At 55.0% G+C, this 16,959-nt stretch overlaps 1 protein-coding gene across 3 annotated transcripts in view; it reads right to left on the bottom strand.

Moving 5' to 3' along the window:
- Positions 1-16,959, bottom strand: part of LOC148135323 (phospholipase A and acyltransferase 2-like) — a 69,973-nt gene that overhangs the window by 790 nt on the left and 52,224 nt on the right. Inside the window, exons 2-4 of one of the 3 annotated variants that reach the window (XM_087985182.1) lie at positions 14,374-14,427; positions 13,075-13,177; positions 3,598-3,782 (exon numbers count right to left, since the gene is read on the bottom strand). In XM_087985182.1, coding sequence (XP_087841308.1) covers positions 3,598-3,782; positions 13,075-13,177; positions 14,374-14,420 — 335 coding nt within the window. In that variant the 5' untranslated portion in view covers positions 14,421-14,427. Of the gene's footprint in view, positions 1-3,411; positions 3,783-13,074; positions 13,178-14,373; positions 14,428-16,959 lie in introns of all 3 variants that reach the window. The other 2 variants (XM_087985183.1, XM_087985184.1) reach the window with 2 other exon arrangements.

Raw genomic sequence — 16,959 nt, 5'->3', positions numbered from 1 at the left:
CACATCCCTGGGCACTACGGGACAATTTAGCATAGCCAATCCACCCTAACCTGCACATCCCTGGGCACTACGAGACAATTTAGCATAGCCAATCCACCCTAACCTGCACATCCCTGAACACTATGGGCAATTTAATGCAGCCCATCCACCCGAACCTGAGCATCTTTGGACTGTTGGAGGTAACCCTGCAGATAGTTGCCCCCGAGACTGTAATCAAACCCAGGTCCCTGGTGCCATGAGGTAGCAGTGCTAACCACTGAGCCACTGTATATAGCTTGTGTTGCTGATGGTTCTGGAGCATTGCATCTGCACTGGTCGAGACCCATCATCTCCCTGATCTAATCCCCTTCATCTCCCTGATCTAATCCCCTTCATCTCCCTGATCTAATCCCCTTCATCTCCCTGATCTAATCCCCATCATCTCCCTGACCTAATCCCCATCATCTCCCTGATCTAATCCCCTTCATCTCCCTGATCTAATCCCCTTCATCTCCCTGATCTAATCCCCATCATCTCCCTGATCTAATCCCCATCATCTCCCTGATCTAATCCCCATCATCTCCCTGATCTAATCCCCTTCATCTCCCTGATCTAATCCCCTTCATCTCCCTGATCTAATCCCCTTCATCTCCCTGATCTAATCCCCTTCATCTCCCTGATCTAATCCCCTTCATCTCCCTGATCTAATCCCCTTCATCTCCCTGATCTAATCCCCTTCATCTCCCTGATCTAATCCCCATCATCTCCCTGATCTAATCCCCATCATCTCCCTGATCTAATCCCCTTCATCTCCCTGATCTAATCCCCATCATCTCCCTGATCTAATCCCCTTCATCTCCCTGATCTAATCCCCATCATCTCCCTGATCTAATCCCCATCACCTCCCTGATCTAATCCCCATCACCTCCCTGATCTAATCCCCATCACCTCCCTGATCTAATCCCCATCACCTCCCTGATCTAATCCCCTTCATCTCCCTGATCTAATCCCCATCATCTCCCTGATCTAATCCCCATCATCTCCCTGATCTAATCCCCATCATCTCCCTGATCTAATCCCCTTCATCTCCCTGATCTAATCCCCTTCATCTCCCTGATCTAATCCCCATCACCTCCCTGATCTAATCCCCATCACCTCCCTGATCTAATCCCCATCACCTCCCTGATCTAATCCCCTTCATCTCCCTGATCTAATCCCCATCATCTCCCTGATCTAATCCCCTTCATCTCCCTGATCTAATCCCCTTCATCTCCCTGATCTAATCCCCTTCATCTCCCTGATCTAATCCCCTTCATCTCCCTGATCTTATCCCCTTCATCTCCCTGATCTTATCCCCTTCATCTCCCTGACCTAATCCCCTTCATCTCCCTGATCTAATCCCATCACCCAGCAGTTGACCTATGGGTAACACAAATGTACATCCAAACACCTCGATATGATGGGGTTTCTGCACCACAGGGGCATGGCATTCCAGATTCCCCACCACCCTCTGGATCAAACAGTTTTTCCTCACCTCCCCTCTTGCCCCTTCCCTTGAATCTATTTCCCCTGGTCATTGATCCGTCCATCACCGTGGGGGGTTCCTTCCTGTGTCCTCTATCAATGGCCCTCATCATTTTATCCATCTCACTCATGTCCCCCTCCTCTGCTCTGGGGAACAATCTCTCTCTGTCACTGAAATTTTCCAGCTCTCTCAGAGCAACACTCTGGTAAATCTCCCCTCTCCCAGTGCTATCACATTCCTCTGATAATGTGGATTCCAGAACTGCATGCAGAATTCGGGCTGTGGCCCAATCAATGCTTGATACAATTGTTAGTATTACCCTCCCTGCTCTTACTTCCCTTCATGAGCTGAGGCGTAGGGATTATCCCATTCTCCCTTCTTAAACCTTTTACCTACCTCTCCTGTGACCTAAAGGGACCAGTGTACGATGCACAGTTAGATCTACCTGATCCTCAGTTTCCCAGGGCCCTACAGTTCGTTTCATATTTGTTTGCCTTGTTTGTCCTGCCCAAGGGCATCACCTCTCATTGATTCAGTTTGAATTCCATTTGCCACTGACCAGGCCCAGGAGAAAGTGAGGACTCTCGGGGGGGGAAAGTGTGGCGTTGGAAAAGCACAGCCGGTCAGGCAGCATCCGAGGAGCAAGAGAGCCGATGTTTCGGGCATTAGCCCTTCATCGGGCATGTGCAGGCGGTGGGGAGAGGAGGAGGATGCTGAGAGATGGGTGGGATGAAGATAGCTGGGAAGGTGGTAGGTGGATACAGGTTGGGGGGGGGGGGTGGTGATTGTGATTGGTCAGTGAGGAGGGTGGAACGAGTAGGTGGGAAGGAAGATGGACAAGTCAAGAGGGTGGTGCCAAGTTGGAGGCTGGCTTTGGGATGAGGTGAGGGTAGGAACGATTTAGAAACCGGAGAAGTCGACGTTGACGCAGTGTGGTCGGAGGGTCCCAAGGTGGAAGACGAGGACTTGCATGTCTTTGGGCGGGGTGGTGGGGGGTAGGTGAAGTGTTCGGCCACAGGACGGTGGGGTTGTTTGGTGCGTGTGTCAAAGAGAGGTTTCCTGAGGCTTTCCGCAAGTTGGCGTCCTGTCTCCCCAATGCAGAGGAGACCACAGCGAGGGCAACGGATCAGCTGATGAGGTGGGTGGGATGTGCTGGAAAATCCCTGCAGGTGTGAAACGATTGAGGGTTTGGGTGGATGTGAGGGAGGAGGTGTGGGCACAGGTGAGTTAGTAGCTCTGCCTCTCTGTGTCTGGGAGCGAGAGAGAATGAGAGCAGTGTGTCTCAGGGTGGAGGGGATGGATGCACAACTTCACCTCTTGAGTGTGGACTGACAACATAGAAAATGCTCTCCACCCCCCACCACCGTTAGCACCTAGGATTCCATCGATACAGATCGCTGACGCACTAGGAATATGCAGAGGTAAATCATTCACGGGGTCTCATTGGGCCGAATGGCCTGTTTCCACGTTGTTAGGGTTTCTAGTTTCAAATTCCCTTTTCTCTGTAGTATGTACGTATGTGTCCAGGAGGGTGGTGCTGGGAAAGCACAGCCAGTCAGGCAGCCCCTGAGGAGCAGGAGTGTCGACGTTTTGGGCATGAGCTCTTCAGCCCACCTTCCTGGTGAAGGGCTGATGCTCGACACCTCGATTGTCCTGCTCCTCGGATGCTGTCTGACTGGCTGCGCTTTTCCGGCACCCCACAGTTTCAGAACTCCGCTCTGCTGTCCTCACTTTCTCCCTGTGCTTGCACAGGAACTGACATCGAGATGCGCGTGCACCTGCCCGTGAACGTGTGCGCGAGCATGTGCAAACACACAAGCAAGCAAACACATGACTGAATGCACATGCATGAACACACACACACATGGCTGTGTGGTACCAGACCAGAGTGGAAGATCTACACGTACTTGACCAGATTGACGTGCCCCAGCTGCCTCCTTGGCAAAGTGTTCACAGTTGTATTTGGATAGGTTGTAGGGGTGAGGTCCAATCTTTCCGCGAGCTCTTGCAATTGTTTCTTGCACGGGCGCTGTGGTCTTGTGTACCACCACTTTGTTCCCACGAGCAAAAGTCTTAAAGTCAACTTCACTCACCATGCCAGGCACGGTTTTCTCCGTTGCGATTTTTGACGATGAAGCATCGACGCCTGGAAAATTGATTGCGATTTGACGATTGTGGTGGAACCAGGCTGACAGTCCACCGACCGACGTCGCCACTGCCTTTGAGCCTCACCGCAAAGCATCTCACATGCCTGTTTTCTCTTTGCTTTTGTGTACGCCTATGTAAACATGTCACGCTGTAATTACAGGCCCTCACCTGCGGTGGGGCTACAGCTCCTGGTTTCTCCCAGTTTTCATCCCCCACGCTCTCTGACCAAGTCTGAATTTGTGTTTGCATTCAAATTTGTGCGCTCCCATGCACATACACGCACACACGCTCCCACACTTGCACATCCACTCACGCATGCACACACCTCCCACACTTCCACCCTTATACCCCCACACACACATCTGCTCCCACACTCCCACCCACACACACATCTACTCCCACCCACACACACACACATCTGCTCCCACACTCCCACCCACACACACACATCTGCTCCCACACTCCCACCCATACACACACACATCTGCTCCCACACTCCCACCCACACACACACATCTGCTCCCACACTCCCACCCACACACACATCTACTCCCACCCACACACACACACATCTGCTCCCACACTCCCACCCACACACACACATCTGCTCCCACACTCCCACCCATACACACACACATCTGCTCCCACACTCCCACCCACACACACACATCTGCTCCCACACTCCCACCCACACACACACACATCTGCTCCCACACTCCCACCCACACACACACATCTGCTCCCACACTCCCACCCACACACACACATCTGCTCCCACACTCCCACCCACACACATCTGCTCCCGTGCTCCCACACTCCCACCCACACACATCTGCTCCCGCACTCCCACCCATACACACACACATCTGCTCCCACACTCCCACCCATACACACACACATCTGCTCCCGCACTCCCACCCATACACACACACATCTGCTCCCACACTCCCACCCATACACACACACATCTGCTCCCACACTCCCACCCATACACAACACACATCTGCTCCCACACTCCCACCCACACACACACATCTGCTCCCACACTCCCACCCATACACACACACACATCTGCTCCCACACTCCCACCCATACACACACACATCTGCTCCCACCCACACACACACATCTGCTCCCACACTCCCACCCACACACACACACATCTGCTCCCACACTCCCACCCATACACACACACATCTGCTCCCACACTGCCACCCATACACACACACATCTGCTCCCACACTCCCACCCATACACACACACATCTACTCCCACCCATACACACACACATCTGCTCCCACACACACACATCTGCTCCCACACTCCCACGCATACACACACATCTGCTCCCACACTCCCACCCATACACACACACATCTGCTCCCACATTCCCACCCATACACACACACATCTGCTCCCGCACTCCCACCCACACACACACACACATCTGCTCCCACATTCCCACCCATACACACATACATCTGCTCCCACACTCCCACCCATACACACACACATCTGCTCCCACACTCCCACCCATACACACACACATCTGCTCCCACACTCCCACCCACACACACACACACACACATCTGCTCCCACACTCCCACCCACACACACACACACATCTGCTCCCACACTCCCACCCACACACACACACACATCTGCTCCCACACTCCCACCCCCCCATACACACACACATCTGCTCCCACACTCCCACCCACACACACACATTGCTCCCACACTCCCACCCATACACACAGACATCTGCTCCCACACTCCCACCCATACACACACACATCTGCTCCCACACTCCCACCCATACACACAAACACATCTGCTCCCACACTCCCACCCATACACACATACATCTGCTCCCACACTCCCACCCACACACACATACATCTGCTCCCAAACTCCCACCCACACACACACACACATCTGCTCCCAAACTCCCACCCACACACACACACAACTGCTCCCACACTCCCACCCATACACACACATATCTGCTCCCACCCATACACACACACACATCTGCTCCCACACTCCCACCCACACACACATACATCTGCTCCCAAACTCCCACCCACACACACACACACATCTGCTCCCAAACTCCCACCCACACACACACAACTGCTCCCACACTCCCACCCATGCACACACATATCTGCTCCCACCCATACACACACACACATCTGCTCCCACACTCCCACCCATACACACACACATCTGCTCCCACCCCCCCACACACACATCTGCTCCCACACTCCCACCTATACACACACACATCTGCTCCCACACTCCCACCCATACACACACACACACATCTGCTCCCACACTCCCACCCCCCCCACACACACATCTGCTCCCACACTCCCACCCATACACACACACATCTGCTCCCACACTCCCACCCCCCACACACACATCCGCTCCCACACTCCCACCCATACAAACAAACACATCTGCTCCCACACTCCCACCCACACACACATACATCTGCTCCCACACTCCCACCCACACACACACACATCTGCTCCCACACTCCCACCCACACACACACATATCTGCTCCCACACTCCCACCCATACACACACACATCTACTCCCACCCATACACACATACATCTGCTCCCACACTCCCACCCATACACACATACATCTGCTCTCACACTCCCACCCACACACACACACATCTGCTCCCACACTCCCACCCCCCCCACAAACACATCTGCTCCCACACTCCCACCCACACACACACACATCTGCTCCCACACTCCCACCCACACACACACACATCTGCTCCCACACTCCCACCCACACACACACACACATCTGCTCCCACACTCCCACCCATACACACACACATCTGCTCCCACACTCCCACCCATACACACACACATCTGCTCCCACACTCCCACCCATACACACACACATCTGCTCCCACACTCCCACCCATACACACACACATCTGCTCCCACACTCCCACCCATACACACACACATCTGCTCCCACACTCCCACCCATACACACACACATCTGCTCCCACACTCCCACCCATACACACACACATCTGCTCCCACACTCCCACTCACACACATCTGCTCCCACACTCCCACCCACACACACACACATCTGCTCCCACACTCCCACCCACACGCACACACATCTGCTCCCACACTGCCACCCATACACACACACATCTGCTCCCACACTCCCACCCATACACACACACACATCTGCTCCCACACTCCCACCCATACACACACACACTCCTGCTCCCACACTCCCACCCATACACACACACATCTGCTCCCACACTGCCACCCATACACACACACATCTGCTCCCACACTCCCACCCATACACACACACACATCTGCTCCCACACTCCCACCCATACACACACACATCTGCTCCCACACTGCCACCCATACACACACACATCTGCTCTCACACTCCCACCCATACACACACACATCTGCTCCCGCACTCCCACCCATACACACACACACACATCTGCTCCCACACTCCCACCCACACACACACACAACTGCTCCCACCCACACACACACATCTGCTCCCACACTCCCACCCCCACACACACACATCTGCTCCCACACTCCCACCTATACACACACACATCTGCTCCCACCCACACACACACATCTGCTCCCACACTCCCACCCACACACACACACATCTGCTCCCACACTCCCACCTATACACACACACATCTGCTCCCACACTCCCACCCACACACACACACATCTGCTCCCACACTCCCACCTATACACACACACATCTGCTCCCACCCACACACACACATCTGCTCCCACACTCCCACCCACACACACACACATCTGCTCCCACACTCCCACCCATACACACACACATCTGCTCCCACCCACACACACACATCTGCTCCCACACTCCCACCCATACACACACACACATCTGCTCCCACACTCCCATCCACACACACACTCATCTGCTCCCACACTCCCACCCATACGCACACACATCTGCTCCCACACTCCCACCCACACACACACACATCTGCTCCCACACTCCCACCCACACACACACACATCTGCTCCCACACTCCCACCCACACACACACACACATCTGCTCCCACACTCCCACCCCCCCACACACACATCTGCTCCCACACTCCCACCCATACACACACACATCTGCTCCCACACTCCCACCCCCCCACACACACATCTGCTCCCACACTCCCACCCATACACACACACATCTGCTCTCACACTCCCACCCATATACACACACATCTGCTCCCACACTCCCACCCATACACACACACAGCTGCTCTCACACACCCACCCACACACACACATCTGCTCCCACACTCCCACCCACACACACACACATCTGCTCCCACACTCCCACCCATACACACACACATCTGCTCCCACACTCCCACCCACACACACACATCTGCTCCCACACTCCCACCCACACACACACACATCTGCTCCCACACTCCCACCCATACACACACACATCTGCTCCCACACTCCCACCCATACACACACACATCTGCTCCCACACTCCCACCCACACACACACACACATCTGCTCCCACACTCCCACCCCCCCACACACACATCTGCTCCCACACTCCCACCCATACACACACACATCTACTCCCACCCCCCCACACACACATCTGCTCCCACACTCCCACCCATACACACACACATCTGCTCCCACACTCCCACCCATACACACACACATCTGCTCCCACACTCCCACTCACACACATCTGCTCCCACACTCCCACCCACACACACACACATCTGCTCCCACACTCCCACCCCCCCACACACACATCTGCTCCCACACTCCCACCCATACACACACACATCTGCTCCCACACTCCCACCCCCACACACACATCTGCTCCCACACTCCCACCCACACACACACACATCTGCTCCCACACTCCCACCCACACACACACACATCTGCTCCCACACACCCACCCATACACACACACATCTGCTCCCACACTCCCACCCACACACACACATCTGCTCCCACACTCCCACCCACACACACACACATCTGCTCCCACACTCCCACCCATACACACACACATCTGCTCCCACACTCCCACCCATACACACACACATCTGCTCCCACACTCCCACCCACACACACACACATCTGCTCCCACACTCCCACTCACACACATCTGCTCCCACACTCCCATCCGCAGACACACACATCTGCTCCCACACTTCCACCCACACCCACACACATCTGCTCCCACATTCCCACCCACACATACACACATCTGCTCCCACACGCCCACCCACACACACACACATCTGCTCCCACACTCCCACCCACACACACACACACATCTGCTCCCACACTCCCACCCACACACACATACACACCTGCTCCCACACTCCCACCCACACACACACACATCTGCTCCCACACGCCCACCCACACACACACACATCTGCTCCCACACTCCCACCCACACACACACACATCTGCTCCCACACTCCCACCCACACACACACACTCCTGCTCCCACACTCCCTCCCACACACACACATCTGCTCCCACACTCCCACCCACACACACACATCTGCTCCCACACTCCCACCCACACACACACACATCTGCTCCCACACTCCCACACACACACACACACATCTGCTCCCACATTCCCACCCATACACACACACACATCTGCTCCCACACTCCCACCCATACACACACACATCTGCTCCCACACTCCCACCCATACACACACACATCTGCTCCCACACTCCCACCCATACACGCACACACATCTGCTCCCACACTCCCACCCATACACACACACACATCTGCTCCCACACTCCCACCCACACACACACACACATCTGCTCCCACACTCCCACCCACACACACACACACCTGCTCCCACACTCCCACCCACACACACACACATCTGCTCCCACACTCCCACCCACACACACACACATCTGCTCCCACACTCCCACCCATACACACACACATCTGCTCCCACACTCCCACCCACACACACACACACCTGCTCCCACACTCCCACCCATACACACACACACATCTGCTCCCACACTCCCACCCACACACACACACATCTGCTCCCACACTCCCACCCACACACACACACACCTGCTCCCACACTCCCACCCATACACACACACACATCTGCTCCCACACTCCCACCCACACACACACACACATCTGCTCCCACACTCCCACCCATACACACACACACATCTGCTCCCACACTCCCACCCACACACACACACACATCTGCTCCCACACTCCCACCCATACACACACACACCTGCTCCCACACTCCCACCCACACACACACATCTGCTCCCACACTCCCACCCATACACACACACATCTGCTCCCACACTCCCACCCACACACACACATCTGCTCCCACACTCCCACCCATACACACACACACCTGCTCCCACACTCCCACCCATACACACACACACATATCTGCTTCTACCCTCACTCGCGCGTGCACGCACATCTGCTCCCACACTCGCGCACACAATCATCTGCACCCATACACGCACATCTGCTCTCATACTTGCACACACACCGACACATCTGCTCCCACACACACTTACCTCCACAATCATTGTCCATCTCTCAGTGCCTAGAGAGTGTGCTCTCTGGTCTGGAGTTACGTGTAGGGCTAGACCGGGCTCGGATGAGCAGATCTCCTCCCCCAGGAGCTAGCTGAGCGACCTGACTGGGGTTTTAACTTATGATGCGGGGTGAGCCATGTGCTCTAGTGGGATTTGTAAGATATAGGAGCACCATTAGGCCATTCAGCCCATCGAGTATGCTCTGCCATTCGATGCATCCTGATATGTTCCTCACCCCCATTTTCCAGCCTTCTCCCCATACACCACTCCTTAAGTTTACTCACTATCCCAGTATCCACCGCACTTTGGGGGGGGGGGGAAGAGTAGTGAACTCCACAGATTCTCAACGCTGTGGGCGAAGCAGTTCCACTTCAGCTCTGTTTTAAATTTGCTCAGCCCTTATCCTAAGACTGTGACCTCTCGCCCTAGAATGACGGCACAGCACAGTGGTTAGCACTGCTGCCTCACAGCGCCAGGGACCCGGGTTCAATTCCCGACTCAGGCGACTGACTGTGTGGAGTTTGCACATTCTCCCCGTGTCTGCGTGGGTTTCCTCCGGGTGCTCCGGTTTCCTCCCACAGTCCAAAAGATGTGCAGGGTCAGGTGAATTGGCCGTGCTAAATTGCCCGTAGTGTTAGGTTAAAGGGGTAAATGTAGGGGTATGTAGGGGTATGTGTGGGTTGCGCTTCGGCGGGTCGGTGTGGACTTGTTGGGCCGAAGGGCCTGTTTCCACACTGTAAGTAATCTAATCTAATCTGATTCAAAATTGTTCAATCGCTGCCTGTGTGAAAAGCCCCGCGCTCGAATGTGGAGCGTCAGCCCTGAGTTGCTCGCTTACGGGAGGAATGTGAGCACTCCAGACGCTGGAGATCAGAGTCAAAGCACAGCCGCTCAGGCAGCTTCTGAGGAGCAGGAGAGTCGACATTTCATCAGGAATGTGGGGGTGCCCAAGGGGGCTGAAGAGATAAATGGGAGGGGGTTGGGGCTGAGGGCAAGGTGGCTGGGAAGGTGATGGGTGGATTATTATTGGGGGGAGGGTGATGGTGACAGGTTGGAGAGGAGAGGTGGGAAGGAAGATGGACAGGGAGGACAGTTCTCGTGGGCAGTTGGAGGGTTGGAACTGGGATAAATGAGGAAACAGCCCTCCCGCCCTGTGGCTGACTTCACCTCGCCCTCCCGTGGCGCCAAGGACAGGCGATTCCTGGGCCTCCTCCAATGCCACGTCCGAGCCAGGAGGAAGGCGGCCATGTCTTCCACTTTGGGGACCCCCCTCTAACCGCTCAGTGGCAACGTCGATTCCTCATCTCCCCTTCTCTTCCCACGCCCTCCCCCCCCCCCCCCCCCTCCCCGCCCTCATTCCCAGATCCAACCCTCCAACTCGGCGCTGCCCTCTTGAACTTGTCATGGTGTCCATCTTCCGCCTCGCCTATCGGCTCGGGCTAATCACCGTCATGCCCGCCCACGTTCGTCCACCTATCACATTCCCAGCTACCTTCCAGCCCCACCACCCCCACCCCCCCCCCACCTCCATTTTATCTTCCTCACTTCCAGTCCACCACGCCACTGCCTTCCCTCGCAGAGTAGAGGGCATTTCCTACGGGCTATGGGGCACGAAGGGACAATCGCAGCCCTGGATGAGCACTCCACCCTCCCTGCCATGCCCTGGTGCTCCTGTGAAATACCTCGTGATGTTGCCGAGATCCGGCTGTTTTTGGCAACCGAACTGGCAAAGCCGGTTTTGGCCACGATGCTAAGAAGCACGGGAAGTAGGAATGGGGGCAAGGCCGTTCAACAGGATTGTGGGCGAATCAATCCCCTCGTTCCCTGCTTTAACTCCTTGACGCTGCAAGCCCTGAGGTCTCTCTCCAACTGCTCCGGGAGCGCTGTCGGTAGAGAAGAATTCCTCAGGCTCACCCCTCCCTCACTCTCCGGGGGAAGCCATTTCTCCTTCTTTCAATCCCACCCCGTCTCCTTCAGACTGTGACCCTCCCCTCCCCTCCCCACCCCACCCCGGTCATAAGAAAGGTCCTGCCTCTGCCTTCCTCCATCCAGCTCCCAGAGTGACTCAAACCCCCTGTCCCCACTTTAATCCACGTTGCAGGTTCATCTGGGACAGGTGGGAATCTGTTTACACGCAATTCTGGTCTCCTTCCTATCGGAAAGATGTTGCGAAACCTGGAAGGGTTCAGAAAAGACTTACAAGGATGTTGGAGGGTTTGAGCTACGGGGAGAGGCTGAACAGGCCGGGGCTGTTTTCCCTGGAGTGTCGGAGGCTGAGGGGTGACCTTACAGAGGTTTATAAAATCATGAGGGGGCACGGATAGGGTAAACAGATAAAGTCTTTTCCCCGGGATGGGGGGAGTCCAGAACTAGAGGGGCATAGGTTTAGGGTGAGAGGGGAAAGATATAAAAGGGACCCAAGGGGCAACTTTTTCACACAGAGGGTGGTGCGTGTATGGAATGAGCTGCCAGTGGTGGAGGCTGGGACAGTGACAGCATTGAAGAGGCATCTGGATGGGGACATGAATAGGAAGGGTTTGGAGGGATATGGGCCAAGTGCTGGCAAATGGGACTAGATTGGGTTGGGATATCTGGTCAGCATGGACGGGTTGGGCCGAAGGGTCAGGTTCCTTGTCTCCATGACCCTCTGACTCTATGACAGTGATCTCCTACAGCGGGGCTCTGATGTTTCCCTCGACTTGAAGACGATTATTAAGAAGGAGGTCTTACTTGGAGTAAGGTGGACCACTCCTTCACCTGTGCACACGCCCCAGTGTTGGATGAAGCCATCGTGTCTTTCCAGCAGGTCTCCAGCTTCAGGCTTACATTCACCCTGAAAGGAAAGATCAAATCAGCGCTGAGGGAGTGGGCACTGTCGGAGGGTCAGTGCTGAGGGAGTGGGCACTGTGGGAGGGTCAGTGCTGAGGGAGCGGGCACTGTCGGAGGGTCAGTGCTGAGGGAGCGGGTGTGTCGGAGGGTCAGTGCTGAGGGAGTGGGCACTGTCGGAGGGTCAGTGCTGAGGGAGTGGGCGCTGTCGGAGGGTCAGCGCTGAGGGAGCGGACGCTGTCAGAGGGTCAGCGCTGAGGGAGCGGACGCTGTCAGAGGGTCAGCGCTGAGGGAGCGGGTGCTGTCGGAGGGTCAGTGCTGAGGGAGTGGGCATTGTTGGAGGGTCAGTGCTGAGGGAGCGGGTGCTGTCAGAGGGTCAGTGCTGAGGGAGTGGGCACTGTCGGAGGGTCAGCGCTGAGGGAACGGACGCTGTCAGAGGGTCAGCGCTGAGGGAGCTGACGCTGTCAGAGGGTCAGCGCTGAGGGAGCGGGTGCTGTCGGAGGGTCAGCGCTGAGGGAGCGGGTGCTGTCAGAGGGTCAGCGCTGAGGGAGCGGGTGCTGTCGGAGGGTCAGCGCTGAGGGAGCGGGTGCTGTCGGAGGGTCAGCGCTGAGGGAGCGGGTGCTGTCAGAGGGTCAGTGCTGAGGGAGCAGGCGCTGTCAGAGGGTTAGCGCTGAGGGAGTGGGTGCTGTTGGAGGGTCAGTGCTGAGGGAGCGGGCGCTGTCAGAGGGTTAGCGCTGAGGGAGCGGGCACTGTCAGAGGGTTAGCGCTGAGGGAGTGGGCACTGTTGGTGGGTCAGAGCTGAGAGAGCAATCTGGAGAGTTTCTGCAGTGTGTAAGATGCTATGTAAATTCAAGGCTGTGATCTTCCCCAGGAGTTACTGAAAACAATAGCCAGCTAGTTAAATAACACATGCATGGTTCGTGTTCACAAATATAGCAAATATAGCACACAAGGACATACAGGGTCACACAGGGATACACAAGGACACACAGGGACATACAGGGTCACACAGGGATACACAAGGACACACAGGGACATACAGGGTCACACAAGGACACACAGAGACACACAGGGATACACAGGGACATACAGGGTCACACAGAGATACACAGGGACATACAGGGTCACACAGAGATACACAAGGACACACAGGGATACACAGGGACACACAAAAACTGAAAGCTGATGTAGTTTCACACTTACACTTTTTCTGGCCATGTCTCCGTGTGTCCGCACTGGGTAAACACCATCTGAAATCTCAATCCAAAAGCAGTCCCTTTTATTTTGAAACCTCAGATGAACAGGAAATCTTGTGTTCCAGCGAATTTGGCATCATTTCACAATTCTGTTTCACCCTGCCCAGCCAGTTCTCGATTTGAGAATTGCTTCCCCTGCTTTGTGGTCTCTCTTGCTTCATTTTGGCGAAGTTTCCATGTGCTGGGGACTGAGCATGATGCTATTTTTGACTATTTCATGTTTTATTGGGAGCAGGAGTCTCATTTGCTAAGAGGGTCGGGTTTGGATGATGTCAAGAGAAACGATGCCAAACAAATTGGGGATGAGGGGATATCCTGACTCATGGATTCTCACACTCTCTCTCACAAACTCTCATACACTCTCACACTCCCTGTCACTCACACACTTTGTCTCTCACACTCTCTCTCTCACACACACACACACTCGCAGATACACTCTCTCATACATACACACTCTCACACTGCTGATACATTCTCTCTCACACACACTCACAGATTCTCTCTATCTCTCTCAAGTGAGGTGGCACATTGGCTCAGTGGTTAGCACTGCAGCCTCACAACACAAGGGACCCAAGTTCAATTCCAGCCTTGGGTGACTGTGTGGAGTTTGCACATCCTCCCCGTGTCTGTGTGGGTTTCCTCCGGGTGCTCCGGTTTCCACCCACAGTTCAAAGATGAGCAGGTTAGGGTGGATTGGCCATGCTAAATTGTCCTGTAGTGCCCAGGGATGTGCAGGTTAGGGTGGATTGGCCATGCTAAATTGTCCCATAGTGCCCAGGGATGTGCAGGTTAGGGTGGATTGGCCATGCTAAATTGTCCTGTAGTGCCGAGGGATGTGCAGGTTTGGGTGGATTGGCCGTGCTAAATTGTCCCATAGTGCCCAGGGATGTGCAGGTTGGGGTGAAATGGCCATGCTAAATTGTCCCATAGTGCCCAGGGATGTGCAGGTTAGGGTGGATTGGCCATGCTAAATTGTCCCATAGTGTCCAGGGATGTGCAGGTTAGGGTGGATTGGCCATGCTAAATTGTCCCATAGTGTCCAGGGATGTGCAGGTTAGGGTGGATTGGCCATGCTAAATTGTCCCATAGTGTCCAGGGATGTGCAGGTTAGGGTGGATTGGCCATGCTAAATTGTCCCGTAGTGTTAGGTACATAAGTCAGAGGGAGATGGGTCTGGGTGGGTTACTCTTCGGAGGGTCGGTGTGGACTAGTTGGACAGAAGGGCCTGTTTCCGTACTGAAGGGAATATAATGTCTCACACACGCACTCACACTTACACACACACGTACTCACAGATACATTCTCTTTCTCACACACACAGTCATATACACAAACATTCTCACATTTGCTCACACAAACTCTCGCTTTCACACACACTCACACATACTCACACACATTTTCACATTCTCACACGTTCTCACACACTTTCTCACACACTCTGTCATATATGCTCTCTCCATTGCACACGCATGTTCTCAAACACACACTCTCTCTCTCACACACACACTCCCTCTCGCTCTCTCTCTCTCACACACACACACACTCCCTCTCGCTCTCTCACACACACACTCCCTCTCGCTCTCTCACACACACACTCCCTCTTGCTCTCGCTCTCTCTCACACACACACACACTCCCTCTCGCTCTCTCTCTCTCTCACACACACACACACACACTCCCTCTCGCTCTCTCACACACAAACACACACCCTCTTGCTCTCGCTCTCTCTCACACACACACACCCTCCCTCTTGCTCTCACACACACACACACACACACCCTCCCTCTTGCTCTCGCTCTCTCTCACACACACACACACTCCCTCTCGCTCTCGCTCTCACACACACACTCCCTCTTGCTCTCACTCTCACACACACACTCCCTCTTGCTCTCTCTCACACACACACACACACACACGCCCTCTCGTTCTCTCTCTCTCTCTCTCTCTCACACACACACACACACACACTCCCTCTCGCTCTCTCACACACACACACACACTCCCTCTCTCTCACACACACACACATACTCCCTCTCGCCCTCTCACACACACACACTCTCTCTCGCTCTCACACACACACACACACACACACACCCTCCCTCTTGCTCTCTCTCTCACACACACACACACCCTCCCTCTTCCTCTCGCTCTCACACACACACACACACACACACTCTCTCTCGCTCTCACACACACACACACACACACAAACACACCCTCCCTCTTGCTCTCTCTCTCACACACACACACACACACACCCTCCCTCTTCCTCTCGCTCTCTCACACACACACACACACACCCTCCCTCTTGCTCTCGCTCTCTCTCACACACACACACTCCCTCTCGCTCTCACACACACACACACACACACTCCCTCTTGCTATCGCTCTCTGTCACACACACACACTCCCTCTCGCTCTCGCTCTCACACACACTCACACACCCTCCCTCTTGCTCTCGCTCTCATACACTCACACACACACTCTCCCTCTTGCTCTCGCTCTCTCTCACACACACACACTCCCTCTCGCTC

The sequence above is a fragment of the Chiloscyllium plagiosum genome, unplaced genomic scaffold (assembly GCF_037043375.1).
Source record: "Chiloscyllium plagiosum isolate Xiang-an unplaced genomic scaffold, Cpla_swu_hap1 HiC_scaffold_50, whole genome shotgun sequence".
In the NCBI taxonomy this organism is placed as follows: domain Eukaryota; kingdom Metazoa; phylum Chordata; class Chondrichthyes; order Orectolobiformes; family Hemiscylliidae; genus Chiloscyllium; species Chiloscyllium plagiosum.
The sequence above is the reverse complement of the archived record's forward strand: the minus strand, read 5'-3'. Positions and strand labels throughout refer to the sequence as shown.